Below are 16,704 nucleotides of genomic sequence, written 5' to 3' on the forward strand. Positions count from 1 at the left end.
CACAACAACTCTTTGCTTTTTACATTTTTGGTTTCCTTCCCCTTCACAAAAAAATACTATGGCTGAAAATGTAAGATATTTCTAAGATTTTTGTATTTAAGTCTAATGTGGGCCATATAAAGGATGGAAGTACAAGATTATGCAAACACACGTAACAACTGTCCCTGTCTTCTAGATACTGTAGTTAAGACAATGCATGCAGCTTATTATTGTCCCTAAAACCATCCACTGCAATCAGGATTTCAGATCAAAAAGATACAGACACAGACACACATACAGACACACACACACACACACACACACACACACACAGAGAGAGAGAAAACAAGCTATGTCAATAACACTTTGACAGCAGCCACTAGAACAAAAATAGCTGTACAGATAGCAGACAGACTGCCATAGACTGGCAGTTAATTCAGCAGAAATGTACAGGACAGTGATTCTTACAGTAAACTGACTGGGTAACTTCACTTAACCACACTCAGCCATCTCCATCCATCCTCCTCCCAGTCCCTCCCTCCCCCAGGCTGCCTTTTCCTCCACTACTCTCGACATCGTTACCATAATCAGATAAGACAACTACCTAGGGAGCATCAGCATCCCTGCAGCACCTTGCTCCTAGCACCGTGTGTGTGTGCGCGCGTGTGCCTGTGTGTGCGTGTGTGTGTGTGTGCGTGTGCCTGTGTGTGTGCGCGCCTGTGTGTGTGCGCCTGTGTGTGTGTGTGTCACTGTATGTGAATTGCTCCTGGCACTTGGAAAACCGTATTCCTTTTGACTGTCTTTTTTGGTGTTTTGATCTTTTCAAACAGACAGATGACGGGCGTGCATGTCGGTGTGTGTGTGTGTGCGTTTAAGTCTGTGTGTGCGATGCAAGTGTGTGATAAAGGGTTCTAAATTACCCAGCTCCTGCATAGGGTAATGTCTGTATTGTGGCTGACAAGTCAGCTACAAATGACCACTGAACTGTGTCTGTGTGTGTGTATGTGTGTATGTGTGTGTGTGTGTGTGTGTGTGTGTGTGTGTGTGTGTGTGTGTGTGTGTGTGTGTGTGTGTGTGTGAGCTCGCGATAGAGTGAGCAGATAAGTGTGTTTGCATGCATAAAAAGTGAGGAGCGAATGGTGTTTGAGTGTCAAGGATGATTATGTTATTCTTGTGAATGGTCAAAGCAGATCACATCACCACAAGATGAAACGAAAGGCAGTCTGATTCACAAGAATGAACACAAACACACACCTCCAAGCCAAACCAACACAACACTGTTGTAGCACAATACCTACAAGCCATTCACTTTTCTGTGTCTGCACCTGAAACATGCATGGATACTGCAGATAGGCATCTATAAAAACGTTATCCCTACAGGGCATACAGACGCCACACACACACACACACACACACACACACACACACACACACACACACACACACACACACACACACACACACACACACACACACACACACACACACACACACACACACACACACACACACACACACACACACACACACACACACACACACACACACACACACACACACACACACACACACACACACACACACACACACACACACACACACCCCCCAATGTATTGAAGTTACTGAACAGGACACCACCAATAATACAGCCATTAAAAAGTGTCTACTTTTACTCTTTTACTTTAAAGTCCTTGAATCAGGCTTCAAACCAATAGTGTCGTTATATAATGCAATCCATTATCTATATATTCATTTGGCAACTTCATCTGTTTTAATGTTTCACATATATTCTGAACTGAATATATTTGAAACATGAACTGGAAGTCAATCTGGAGTGCCTTAGCCCAAATTTTCATTAAGACATGTCTTATTTATTTAACACACTGAACTTCCAGTGACATTGCTAGCTTTCATACGTAGTGACTTCCCCGGACCCACGGTTGGTATTTGAATGGGTCCCTTAAACACTGAATACAAAGAAATTAATTGGTGAGAAACAATTTGTGTTTTTGAATGATTTAAGACAATTCTCAATTGTAGTTATGGGAGAATAAATGTAACCTCTTCTATACAACATTAAAGCTAATGTACTAACCTCAAAGCAAAGTTGGTCTTTTGAGTATCAAACACTATACTGTATTTTTTCTTTTACTGTATACTGTATTCATGGTCCAATTGTGGTGAAATTGTCTTCCTTTTTTAAAGGGAAACTTCTTTCATTCACATAATAGTCTGAAACGCAGAATCATGAATTGGGTTTTCTGGGTTTTTACACAGGAGGGAGCAACACAACAGACTGTAGAGCCGTCTGTCTGCAGTGCCACCGCCCTCCACATAAAACATTCATTTTGATAATAATACAGGTCCACCAACACATGCGCATAATGTTATGATTGCAGCTGGAACCTGACAAATTCACCTGTGCTGTCCTTGTAAATCTGTGTGTATCATGCAAAACACCCGTCAGACTTTGACAAGAGTAGCAGTAAAAACATTTACGACGGGGGAAATCTGACATTGTTGTTCACGATCTGTATGGAAAAAATAAGGTGCATCTCTGGAACACATCAGCAGTTATACTCAATATACTTAGGGCTTGATTTACTAAACGTTTGCTTGTATTAAAACGTGTGCAAACTTGATACCACCAGCAAAGAATTTGCTATCTGATCTACTAACAGCGTGCAGTGAGGATTGCGTCTTTCATATGAGCAAAACAACTCGTATTGTCCAAATAGTACGTTTGCCTTAATGAATATGCAACATAATGTGTTTCTGCCTCAGCGTGCAAAATACTGGGAGGAGAAAATGCGAAGAAGTTAAGTTCGTACACGCAATGTGATTTCCAAGCCAGGTAAAAATTGGGGTGAGTTTGACGGTGTCTGAATTTAACACCTTTGAAAAGAACGTGCTTATCCAAGAGCCCCAGTGTTATGCACTGCAGGCTGCAGTTAGGAGGAGACATAGGATCAATAAAAGACGTGTTAACATGTTTAAATGACAGAAAAACAAATGGTATGCATTTATTTTTTTTATCTTGCTTCAATAATAGTTTCAAAGAAACGCCATGATTGAACTGTATCATGGCTGATAATTGATGCCATTCACAGCGTCTGCATTCTAAAGAATTTCAACATTGACATTATTTAGTCCTATTTCCCTCTTCTCGCCAACATTACATTTTAAACTGGGCATTTCCTTTTCTCGAGTTACGCGTCTCTGGTGCGCTCTGGAGCGCTTCTCCAGAGCGCGCTCGTCTCTTCACTCTACAGCCCCCTCCCCTGCTGCTGCGCTGTGGGACGCTTGAATGGGGGGCTCATCATGCTTGTACCCCCGACTTCTGTACCTGTTGCCAGACACAGCGCTGACCAGCTTCTGGTGCGCAACGATGGCACGAGTGGCACAGTTCATTTGCCTCTCACTAACACCTATGTTGCGCTTGCAGTCGGCCAGCTTTCCGTCCAAACTCTCTGTGACGTAAACCAGTAGAACGCGCAAAAGCCTGACAGAAATACTACCACCTCCACAAGGTTTGCACCTGACGTCATTCACGCAAATGTTCTTCGTAAATCACCCGCAAAACGCCCACAAGCCAAACGTGCAAACTTTTTCAATGAACACGCAATTTAGTACTCTTTAATTGAGATCTTAGTAAATCAGGCCCTTTAGTATACCAGCATAGTCCTTAACTAACCATGTCTTTGTTATTCTTAGAAAGCTGAGTCGACACAAAGGCCTGAGAGGAACACAGTCACTGTCATACCTACTAAAGTAAAGACTCCGGTCCTTGTCTTTTTCTGTTTAGGACATACAGGTTTTTGAAATGTTGGTGTGTGTTTCCGTGTGTGGGTGTCTGATCAAATGAGGGTGCCCTTTGCCCCAGCAGCTGTGCCAAAACAGATGTTCTTCCCTATAAATAACACCAGCGTGTTGCAAGAAAAGATTAAGATGGACTGAGAATGAAAGACAAAGACAAAAGGAAAAGAAGAAAGGAGCGTTTATCGGCGATAAATCTGCTTTCACAACCCTCATGACCTCTACAGTATGAACACAAACCTGACGGTACTTTTAATGAAGAATGATTGAATCTAATTTGCATACACACCAAAAGATGCAAAGCAACCTCTTATCTTTGTCTCCTTCAGAGTGAGCGACCACAGCATGTTTGACAGGACAGCCACGGCAGCACCAGGATCTCCATTCACAGAGATTTCTTACCTGCAGAACAAGATGTGTCCACCTCTCCACTCCGAGCCTCCCGTCTGTTGGGAAGCTGACAGCAAGAGGAGTCCGACTGCTGGACTGACCGTATCGTAGGGTGATCTCCTGCTCAGACACTGTCACAGAGAAAAACAACCGCTCCCTTGAGCTCTTCTCCAGCAGCATCCTGAGAAAACAAAAACACACAAATATAACCAATAAAAAATAAACTATTTCAGCAAACAGTCAGACTGGCCATTTGTGTATTTGGCAGATATCAATTGTTCCAACTAAGAAAACAGAAGTGTCAACTCCAAACTCCATGGAGTCCAGCACCACTACACAGTCTCTCAATCTGACATTTACACATGGAATATCAATATTTTACATGACTGTTAGCTTGCAGCTGCTACATTGAGTGCAGACACCGCGTGTCATATTAACCAGCATCACTGACATTTTATGGGAAATCATGGCTTTTATGACGCTAGAGCCACATACCCAATAAATCATTAATAGATATATGCATGAGGAAAAAATAGTATGCATGTGTGCACATTAATGTATGTGTGTGTATCTGTAGGGAGAGACAAAGGCAGAAAGAGAAACGTACAATAACACATGCAAGATGACAAAAACACGCACATGAAGTCATTTTGATTTTCAGGATTAAATCCTACTTTTGTTAAAAAAAAGTGTTGATTTGTGCACCTCAGATTCTTGATTCAGTTCAGTGATGTATCTCGAGAATAAAGCCATTTTGGATTCAAAAAATGTCAGAAAAGATTCGTCATTTTTAAGAACAGGTAAAGGTAAGCCCATTTTGTCCAAACACCATCCTGTAATTTAAAGAAGAAAAACTTCACAACCACAGACTGCCACCTTTCACTTTTGGCAAAAATCATTTTGGAGAACGACTTTGATTGTTGGTTTCTGTGTCTCAGTTGTGATTCTTTCATATAATTTCAAGAACAATATGGGATTTACACTACAATATATTCAAACTGATTTTAGGCTGAAATCCTCCTTCCGACAGAAAGTAAAGTGCCGTTCCTTAAAAATGTTCTTTCCAGATTTTCCTGGGATAGGAGGCAACATAAGAACGATTTCACTTTTCCTACATGGGAAAAAAAAACAATGTGGCCCAGACATTACAACGTGGAGGTTTTTGACATCTCCAAATTTATAATCTGATACCTTGTTGTTTGGAGGGAACACGACAAGGGACCCAAACACTAAAGCGCTCACTGCTTTATTTGTACCACAGAGTGGTTATGAATTCACTCTCAAAGCTGTTTCACATATTCACTCCTGTTCATATCTAGATCATTTCAGAAGGACTGCTCCAGGGAATCTCCCGACCTGGCTGTTCAAAAATGCTCTTCACAGCAGGTGATTATTCCTGTCAGATCGGAGGGGGGGGCGGGGTGGCGTCCTGAGGTAAGACGTGACATATAATAACAACACGGAAGTAGTCGGCGAAATGACAGAGTCCACTATGCGATGCTATAATGGCAGTATTTGATTTATAGCGATGCTTTAATTACGTGCACGGAGATCGTAGTGGTCAAGTCTCACTCTATGCACCGTGCGGCAGTAACAGTACATAAACATCACTCCCCCTCCTATTGGCCCCAGGTGAATTGTCCGGAGAATATCCTGCTACGTTCTTAAATCAGCCCACTCGGTCTTGCGGCGGAAAAAAATACCAGAGGTCTGGCAGGAGGAACTCTGAATGAAGTCAGAGCGTAACATTTAGTTGTTTGTGTTCATGTATACAGCTCCTCTGGGAAATATCCTGAGATTTATAGTCCATCTATCAGGTGGGGGTTCTTACACATTTTTAACATTTAAGATTTTGTAATTCTTTTCGATCCAGCCTTAATGTTTGTCGTTATAACTCATCAAAGATATGCACATATTTTTACAATATATCAAGGTGCATGCAGCCAACCAAAAATAAATGTCAATACAAAGTGGATTCCTCAAAAACTATTAAAAAAATGACTATCTATCTGCAGAAGCGAAGCCGTGGTGTAGTTAAAACTACAGTTTGCAGGAACAGGTGGCAGGCTCTGTTCATTGTTCAGAGAAGGGGAGGGATGTGAAATCACAGAGAGAGGGAGAGACAAAGAGAGAAGGGCGAGGAGAGATGGACAGAGGTGAGGATAGAGACCTCCTTTCATCTGGCTGCTTTGATGGCAGCCATGATCATCTCGACAACAAAAGACTGATAGCCAACGACAGCAACAGAAAGAGAGGAGAGAGAGTGGGGGGGAGATATTACTTCCATTCAGCCCTACAGGTGTCATGTTCAGCAGACTAAGACAACAAGACTTGTCTGTCATCTGAATCCCCAGACGGACATCCTCACAAACAAAAATCACAGGATAAAGTGTAAAAGAGTGATATGATCTCTGTCTGTACTTAGAGTTGAACTCTAGTGACACTAACATTTAAATTCAACTTCCACTGGAATGACTTTAGTTACACATGCAGTCTGTAAGATGTTTCTCTTGGTCTTCTTTTAATCATGTCACTGCAGTAAAGTTATCAGTCAAATCTAGCTTTCAGCACATTGTGGAATTTGTCAATGCAGACTTTATTCGATAAAAGTCCAGAAAAAAACAAAACAGGACAACTTCTTATAAAGGTTTTTAAAATTGACAAAGATGTTATTTTTCTCACCAAGTCTTTTCTGTGTTTGTCCACTCAGTTTTGATTTTAGATTCTTGTGACTAAGAACCTCTTTTACTCCTCAGAGTAGGTTCACAAGTGTTTAAAAATACTGCTGCATTTAGAAAGAGTAGTTTCAAGTCTTGGACTTGACGTGGACTCATTTGAGTTAGATTTGATCGGGTTTGAAAGATGAATTTTAAGATGACCACGACAGAAGTGTCTATTCACAGTGCTTACAATGTTTAAGTAAAGACTGAAAATACTTTTTTTTTTAAATATGTTACAAATTCTTTTCTTGTATTACCACCATCTTTTTTATGGTCGTCTTCACTGGACGTTCCCCTCTCAGAGTCTGTTGTTATAAGAAACACTTTTCACCAAAGAGGACCAGATCCTGTTGGTGCATTCAACTTTAAGTGTTGGTGTAGGCTGGAAGAGAGAGAGTTTCAAGCACAGCAAACTGATCTCTTTCAGTGTGTGCGTGTACTTTGTGTGTCAATGTGTGCTCGTGATTGTAAACGGATACTTGAGTGTGTAACTCTGCCCCCATCCAATGCTCGGCTGTAACGCGCGAGCACACTCTCATCCCATGTCTGTCACACACAACATGTCTAAGTGGGACATGACAGCAGGCTGTTGGCAACATTTACCTGATAGTGATACTAACCTGATCAGTCCTGACCTGGCTGCACCTTGTTACTGGAGCCATAACACAGGGCTTTCACTTGGTTTGAAATGTTTGAATCACATAATGTACCACTTCAGAGCAGACGTGAGTCCTGTATATCAATCAACTAAAAAACAATACAATTGACATATTATTCTTATTTCATAGAAATGTGAAACTTTTAACTCACATTTCTCCAGGCGAGCTTAGTTTTATCCACAATGCCAGAGTTAATGAGCCTAACGGTCCGAGCTTCTGTGAGGGGGGAGAGATGACACATCCACCTTGGCCTGACCGAAAAAGCACACTACTGGATCCACCAGAAACCCCCTCAGAGGTCGTAGTGGTTCCATTCTCCGTCCCAGGAAAAGTGTCATCCCTGTCTTCAATAACACAGGTACCCCTAGTGGAAATAAGTTTTAGTAAGACAAGACTTTTACACATGTAAAACATTGAAGATATATGCAAGTCTGCTATATGCCAAGGTTAGCTACGGAAATTTCATCCATTTCGTCGTCACTGCGCTTATTCAACTACCTAAGTTAAAGTTTGTTTTGGCTTGGCATGGACAGAAAGGTCAGGAGTCCTGACAAATGATATTACCTTCCTAAAGTCATGAATAGCATCACTATAAATTAGACGTACCAATGTGCAGGAAGTAGCAGTGGAGCATAGGGGGGTGTGGAAGATCTATAAGGGCAGTCCTGGACACAGAAGGCCTGATAACAGTCCATCAGCTCCATCTGGGAGGACGGTAACTGGCAGAAGCTGCTCCGCTCCGGAACTCCACAGGTGGAACGAGCCGGGGAAGTCGACACAGGTTTGAAGGCAGCGATGTTCTCCATTTGTGGGAAATGTCCCTAAGAAAGAAGAAAAGTTAAGGCAAGTAATATAATTCCACCGATCCAAGGTCTTTGAACCCCTTTACAATCCAAATAACGACTTACTGTTTAGTCCAGTTCTGGAGATTAAAATTCAAAGATGTATAAAATGAAACCATCTGATTATGCTGTGAAGATATTTGTAACTGTGTTGTCAAACCCATCGCCCTCAAAACGATTGTGAACTGCTTCCCCTCTCTTGTGGTATTTACAACCTTGGAAGTTGAAATTTTGTCAATCACAAATTATGACTTGTAAGCTGATGTTGTTATCTAAGTCCTATACATTTAATTTGAATACAAGGAGACTGCTTCATTCAAAAATCAAACACCTCAGCTCACTAATAAATCAGAGTTTTCCAACCCGATCACTCCCTCTGTGCCACCTTCTCCTCCAAATATGGTCATTTCTGGCTCCAGTTAACCAACATGGTGCCGGTCGATATGCAGGACTCAGGAAGTCATAAAGACGTTCATCAAACCAAAACGGTGTTGAGGGACATCATGGTGGCTTTGTCCATTATTGTAAAGTCTAAAGAACAATTCCAATAGCCCGATTAGATTTTCTTTCCCGCTTACTTGCTCTATTGTTAGCATCCTTGGCTTCTAGACTCAGAGAGTAATGATGATTTGGTGTCTAGAATGTCATGTTGTAGCTATGCTCGAATAAACACTTGCAAGCCAAAGACATTGTGTACACACGTGTCATAAAAACAAGTTTTATTTTAAGGCAGCTACAGACCTCTTTTTGTTTTGTGGCTTGTAATAGCAAGAGAAGCTGTAACTGACATCATTTAAAATATGTCTTTGCATTCAGGTGAGTAAGATTTAGGGTCCTTGTATAGTGCATATTAGCTCAATGTCAAAGCTCGGAGAGACACTTTATGTCAGTGAGCCCTCGTGCCATTGTGCAACAGGTTGCGTTTCTTTCACCTGGGTTTTTCCTGATGTGACGAGTAAAACTGTTTGCTGGGGAACACTGGGCATTTGAGCACAGCAAGCATTCATGACATTATCAACATGTGTGATTTTTCTCCTGATTGTGAAAGTCCAACTTTCTGCAGTGAGAAAGACCTATTTCATAGTCATTATACGTGTCACACACTGTGTATGGTCTGGTTAAATGAAGAAAAAAAACCTGTCCCTTGACAGCCTCTCTTACCTGTGATGAGGCCTGTGTTGAATACGTGCTGAAGAGGAGAAGTAATATCCAGAGGAAGCTGAAATGTCGCCTCGTCCCTTTCATACTGTTCGTCCCCCTTTTTAGTGGAATGCTTTTCAGGTAAAATGGCACAGGTGAAGCAGGCCACATCTCCCTTTCCTGCAGCCTTTTTTCCCTGCGTTTGATTTCCCCTTCAGACGGATTCCCAGAGATATCTGTGCTACTCTTGTCCCCACCTTTCACACATTTTGGCAAAGTTATTACGTTCTCCTCTTGGCAATTGTTCCTTGAGACACTTCTGCCTCTACTCACTCCTCTGCCGCACGTTTGTCTCCAATTTGTTTCCTTTCCATCTGCTCCTCCCTCGTCTTTCCTCAGTTTCATCCGTCTCTGGCCTATGGATTCCAGCATGGTCTGGGGCTTTGGAATATTAGACAGGGGTTCCAGAACATTTCCAGGGGCAGGGGAATGTTCAAGAACCTGGATTTCTTTCGGAGGCCTTCCAGCAGTGCTTGAATAAGTGATGACTGTCATGGTTTCATGGTTACAGGGTTACAGGGACATTTTTTACAGGCCAGTGCCCCTAGGGTGAGACTGCAAAGCTTGACTCTCTGTTACACTGTCACCGTCACTCACACAAACATCAGCACACACACGCATACACGCACACACACACACAGCCAAAGCCTTGAAATGATAGGTAGGATTTCCCAATCTAGAGAGGAAAAAGAGAGAAGGAAAGATAGATGTGGTCAGACCAAAATCCAACATGAGACAAATCTGAGAAGAGCGAAATGCCATGCAGGCTATTCCCTAGCCAAAGCCTACACTATCATGTACAGCTTGATAGAGGCACAGCTCAACTGATATGGCTACATTGCTTTCCCGCTTTTCTTCATTCTCCATTGAATTAAACATGCCCTTTCCCTCTAGCAGTTGGCCTCCAGGTTTGTATCCCACTGAACAGGTTTTCACATAAGTTTGTTGGAAATTGAGGCTTAGGCCAAAGCTCTCTTCATTACAATACTTATCAGCTTCAATTTCACATTTGACACACACAAAGAGGCCGGCCAGACATCTCTGGTGTTGAATTACTTGGACCCTCTTGTCTGTCAGAAAACAGGAAAGCTCACGGAGCATCTAATATTCCGTGGAACAAATTAGTAAATCTATGCAGATAGTGTAACATGATGAAATATGTGCTTGCTCCTTGTTGTTACCTGTCGTTGCGGATTTGCAGCACACAGCTCTGTCCCCATCACAAGTGCAGCGTGAAGACACATTCAACTTGTTGCTCTGGTATGAGTCGGACAAAACAAGCCCTCTCTATTTCTCCATCAGCGCACATGTTAGGCAGGGATAGCTCACACCGCTCGAATGGGCAAAAAATAGTCCTTTCCAAATACGACTTGAAGTGTTTTCCGTCGCTCCAGTCCACACTTCTTCAGGAAAAAAAACAGTTTGAACTTGAAAGAGCTCCTCTCTTCTCCCTCTCATTCAGAACATGCGGCACGCGCTGTTAAGAAGATTAGCGCGAGCTGCCATCTGGCCAGCAGCAGCGCTCGAGACGGCAGGGTACGAGGCACAAAGTAACTATGATGCAGCGTTACACATAGTAAACTAAGTAACAGTAACTTGAGAGCCCGGGGGGGCGGCGTGAGAACAAACACAGCCAGTATCCGTTTATCATCTCTTTCACAATGGTAAAGGTTGCCTGTGACAATAAGGCATTAATATACAATATAAAATATGTCCTAATTACCCCCTGCCTGGTAGTAATGCTTTACCCCCTCCTCCTACGTGGGATGCGACTGTTTCAGACAAGTGGCTCTCACAAAAATGAGGAACGCGTCTGCTGTAACTAGGCAACGTTGATCCGCTTCCTCTAAGGAGCGTGTGGGTAGGAAAATCAGAGGGATCATCAGAGAAGTGTTTTTTTTTACCTAAATCTTAAACTTAATATTTGTAGTCTATGATCCCAAATCATCATTTTAGGAAATAAATAAATGGTAATGCATTAGAGTGGATTTACATTATTACAAAAATAATAAGGTGAGGATTGATGTAGGCCTCCCATGTTTTTCTGTAACAATGTGGACAGAAGCCTCTGCAATCACTTGTGCACCCATATCAACCTCACATTTGTTTTTTCAACTTTTAAAGAGCAGAATGTTTTTTCAAATGTAGGCCTATTAAAAGTGTTCATGGTCAAAGAAAGTGTTCATGGTCAAAGAACAAATAGGATTTCGGTATTTTCTTTTGTAAATATTGAGGGGTGCTGGACTTGGAGGAAAATGGACTAAGCAGCCTAGTCTATTGCATCAACCCTGTCAATTTAAATTGTTTTGTTGACTGTGCAATTTTGTTTTCATTATCTGAAGTAACTCGTGTTTTTTAAGCTGTGTGCGTTACAGAGTGTAAAAGAGCTGCTGATATAGTGAGACAGATTTCTGCATATATCTGTCATTTGCCACTCTCTGCCTCTCTGCTTTTGTAACCCATCCACTGCATAAAAAATGCACAAAAGAGCTCAAAAAGAAAGTCTAAATAAATAAATGCATGTGCTTGAAAATCTGACTTGAGTAAAAGGAGTAGAAAATGTCAAGATTCAAGATTCGAGATTCAAAAATGTGACAAAATGTTTGCTTTTATCCTCAGGAATGATTTTTGTTCAATTTCGAATGTGTGTCAAAACATAGAAAAGTAGTAGAAAAGTAGGCATGTAATATTGACTCACAAATCACTGATCTTAAACATCATTAAATATCTGATTTGTTCTCTTTATCACTTCTGATGAATGTAACAACTCATTTCAGAAACAATTTCTCAATCACAATGTAACACTATTTGCCTATAAACTAAGCCAATTAAATGTATAACTCCCCTTTGTTTTATAAAGCTGAACATCCACTTATAACATACAAAAATTCCCCTCATGATGTACACATACACAAACAGCAGAAGCTCGAGCTCAAGTATACACTGGTTCAGACTTCCACTGTTTGCTTAAGTGCTCTGCATTTAAATTGTGTAAAACATGTAAACATTCCAACCTAAAAAAGAGCCTCTCTAATATTTTTCCCTGCCGACAAGTTTTTACGTTATCATACTAATCGCATTTGAACAGCTGCAATTTGCTGTGGCTGAACAAAGGCATTCTAACTAGGTTTTAATTAAGTGTTCCTAATGACCTTAAGGAGATTAGAGGTTCGCCTTCTAATCAATACCAGGCAGAGAGGAGCAAAGGGAGGAGAGAGCAGGAGAAGGGAGGTGGCTAGGGGCTAGGATAGAGGTAAAGAGGAAAAGGGTGGAGGAAGAAAAATTGGAGAAAGCAAAAGAGGGACAGAGAGAAGCTGAAGTTGAAGTCAAAGAAATGAAGAGAATTCATTGGAATGGAGGAAGGAAAACAGCAGAAAAACAAAGTTGAGTGAGATAACCAGATACTTGAATGTTTTGCCAGATGAAAATGATGGTCTCTTTTAAAAAAATAAAATTTAAAAAAAAGCTCCATAACTGTGGTAATTGTCAATGATGGCAAACTTGAAAGTAATGGAAATGTACCCATAAAACAATGTGAATCCTCTCTTTTAGCATCTCTCATCATATTTTTCACCCTTTCCTTCTTTCTTTTCCTCTGAGAGGCTGAAAATGACATCACACCACAGTCAGATAGGCTGTGATTATCAAGAGCTTTGTTAGCCGAGAAGAGTTTCTCTTATCCTCTCCTCATAAGACATTTGCATAGATTTGCACAGAGTGTGTCCACATGACAGAGAATCTAGTCATACATTGATTGTACTAATTTATTCAGCCCGGCTCATTCAATTCCAGAAATTGAAGTGCTATCACACAAACGGGATTAAAACCGGATGACGATCGTGCAATTAATATTGTCTCATTTTCTAAATTACTTATGTATGACTTATATTTGGCTAAATTGTGTTTGCTGGTCTAATAACATTAAGGGTAATATGGTAAATGTAGGCTTTAAATGTATCGTCTCTCGGAGTCTGCTGAGCAGCATGAATATGTATGGAGACATCCTTGGCCTCGCTGCTGATTAGGAAAAGTGGAATAAATTGATGAACGACTGTGTTTTTTAGCAAAATACAATATTAGATTGTCCATATGGAAATTTTACCCACACACAGGAAATGCACATACACACACACAAATCTATTTCAGACCCAATTCACTCAACAGATTTTTTTAAGCTCATCATTTGACTGCCATGAATATCAGGTTTTTGTTGTTTTTTTATGTAAGTGCATACATGTGTTTGTGTAGGCATATTACCATGAATATAGACCTGCATAAGCAGGTTAAAGTAACCAAGAGTCTAAATTTATGTTTTAGTTCAAATGGCTGCACATTTCCATAAGCTTTATGAAGTTTTGAGAATAAAGGCTTGCACATGTGCATGCTTATCCCTTACTGTAGTTTGACTAAGAGTCAAAACTTTACTTGTTATCATTAAAATTATTTTTATTATTTATCCATCTCAGAAAACTTAATTCTATTAAATAGACATTTAATCTTCAGCAGACAGGGCTTTGGAAAGGGCAGCATTTGGAAACTGATAAATGTCTTGATTCACACTTAAAAAGATGAAATAATGCAAAGTTAAAACATTGAGAGAAGCTGTATTGTATGTTATATACTTTATTAATCCCCAGTTCGCACTATGTTATTGAAAAGACATGCTTCTCACACATACAGGTCTGAATCACACACATGCACAGGCAGGACCTGGGGACATGCATTAATGGAGAGATCTCAGTGTGCCCCTACTGAAGCACCCCCTGACCCCCTGACCAGAGGGCACCTCTGCAATGCTCGAGAAGTGGACTGGCATTCCTTCAGCTATACCAACTTCCATATTTTTGGTCCAAATCGGACTGAGCTACTGCCCCGCCAAGGAACCAATAACTTTCAGAACGTTTTTTTTTTTTTTTTTTTGACATTACCATCCGGACAGATCCATAGAACCAATATAATTATCAAGAGATATACCCCAAAGTGAAACGCTTAATCTAATTTTGCAGATTTGGGGATGCAGGCTACAGTGAAGAAAGTTTGTTTACAAGACAATATAAGAGATGATAAAAAGGAAATAGACTGTCTCTGTAGTCCATTTTTGTTTTTAAAGGTAGCATGCTTAAGATTTGGACGTACATCAAATCTCACAAACACCACAGTAACATGCTTAGTTTGCAGTTCTGTTGGTCAGACAAAAAAAACCATACTGTGTTAAGGAATACGGTTTATTTATGCCATCTCTTCCATTTTCCTGCCACTTGCGTCATCCTGCTGTCTATACTCTATTTTGGTCACTTCTGTCCTGCACTCATTCTTCTCTCCAACATATCCCTCTCCACACTGGCTCTCCTCACTCCTACCCTCTGCATGCCCTCAATCTCTCTCACTGTCCCCCATCACCCTCTTCTCTCAATGTCCTCTTTTTTACATGTCCTTGTTTTATGCAGCATTTTCTATAAAAAGATATATATATATATATATTAATCCATGTTCATCATTTATCGTCCTCCTCCTAAATGAAATGCACAAGAAACTAGATACAAAAACAATTTGGCTTTTCAGATTTTATACCCTTAAGTCACAAGGTCCATATTGTGTGTCTTTGTGTGTGTGCACGTTTTCTGCCCTCTATTGGGGCTGAGGCCAGTGACACCCTCAGGGCTGTGCTGTCCAATCCCCTCCATGCTGCGTTTCTATAGGATTGAATTAACCTCCTGCCTCTCTTGACAATGCACATTCACATAATCATCCAGTCTCTCTCAGTGACTCACAGATACACACACACATATACTCAAGCACACTTTGCCTATGCCAATCACCTTTCCCCTGTCAAGGCTATATGATTAGCTTGGGGCAGTTTATAGCAAGTATCATTTAGATTTACCCATGGAAATAAGCAGACTAAATGCCCAGAGTTTTGTTTTTTCCTTCAAAAGAGTTACTAACTTCATAGAAACAGATCAATGCTGTGGAGAAAATATTCAAAGTGTTATTGTGTTGTTAATTGATTTATGAGGAGGTGAAGTCAGAAAAAACAAATACTTTTTTTCATTTGGTGCAAAGTCATATCCAAGTGGCAACCCATTGAGAAATGAAGCCACAGTGGAAGTACAAGAACCTGCAGTTCCTCTCATGTCCACTGTAGGCTTCCTGCAAATCACCAGGAAGCCACATTGACACGCATCAAACAGCAGAAAAAAAACCTGCTTACAGTCTGGTTCAAACAAAGGCACATACTATACAGGGGAAGAATATGTTTTTGTTATGTCAAGACTGGGGAATCATGTTTTTGAGACAGCCCCCAATGGGCTTTGAAAGTATGTACCAGAAACCAATAAACAACATCACCAAAACGTTGCCCCTGTTAGTCTATGATAATAACAAAAGTTATCCCATGACTAGAAAAAGCCCATCATCCCTATTTCCACAATAAAAGCATAAAAAGCCCCCTCAAAAAACAAAACAAAAAAAATACTGGCTTGAACATTTGGTTGCTTTTGAACACTATAGTCTATGATTTTTAACATTTCAGTTAATCATAATATTTTCTAAGTACTGGGAATTACCACTAATTTCCTGCACATCCAATATCATTTAATGCCATTCTCCCACATATATTAACTCAACTACAGTAGAGAGCTAAGGTGGGTAAGGGGACAAACAAAACATTGGAGTAAATAAAAACAGAACAAGAACAGTAAAAAGGTTTTTATTTGTTCTTGTAGCCAGAAGTTGACAAATGAAGGCAATGAAAGAGCAAGGCTAAACGTTTACCCAACAGAGGTCAGCAAAAAGTTGATTTTTATCAAGTTTAGTTTCCCTGTGAAGTTTGGGAATGACTGAAGGTAGAACAATAATATTATCATTGCTTTTAATTGGACACCAATTAAAGTTAATGTCACTACTGCACACTCAGCCATTCATTGCCTAAAGCTCAGCACATTCTTTCTTCAATGTTGTACATACTGAGCTACGCTTCCTATGTTGGAGTAATTAAGGACATTTTCATTCTAGTATTTTTTTTTTGCACATTTTGGGAAGGTAAAAGAAATACTTTATAAATCAAAGGCATTGAGTGTTTTATTGAAAGCATTTCAT

General features: G+C 40.5%; 1 protein-coding gene across 1 annotated transcript in view; it reads right to left on the reverse strand.

Moving 5' to 3' along the window:
- Positions 1-11,403, reverse strand: part of ush2a (Usher syndrome 2A (autosomal recessive, mild)) — a gene marked incomplete at its 3' end in the record, with an annotated part of 185,649 nt that extends 174,246 nt beyond the window's left edge. The window contains exons 1-6 of the mRNA XM_079339442.1: positions 11,330-11,403; positions 10,788-11,009; positions 9,568-10,282; positions 8,171-8,385; positions 7,716-7,928; positions 4,198-4,366 (exon numbers count right to left, since the gene is read on the reverse strand). Coding sequence (XP_079195568.1) covers positions 4,198-4,366; positions 7,716-7,928; positions 8,171-8,385; positions 9,568-10,101 — 1,131 coding nt within the window. The 5' untranslated portion in view covers positions 10,102-10,282; positions 10,788-11,009; positions 11,330-11,403. The remainder of the gene's footprint in view (positions 1-4,197; positions 4,367-7,715; positions 7,929-8,170; positions 8,386-9,567; positions 10,283-10,787; positions 11,010-11,329) is intronic.
- Positions 11,404-16,704: the final 5,301 nt, after the last annotated feature.

This window comes from Symphodus melops (assembly GCF_947650265.1).
Source record: "Symphodus melops genome assembly, chromosome: 3".
Lineage (NCBI taxonomy): Eukaryota > Metazoa > Chordata > Actinopteri > Labriformes > Labridae > Symphodus > Symphodus melops.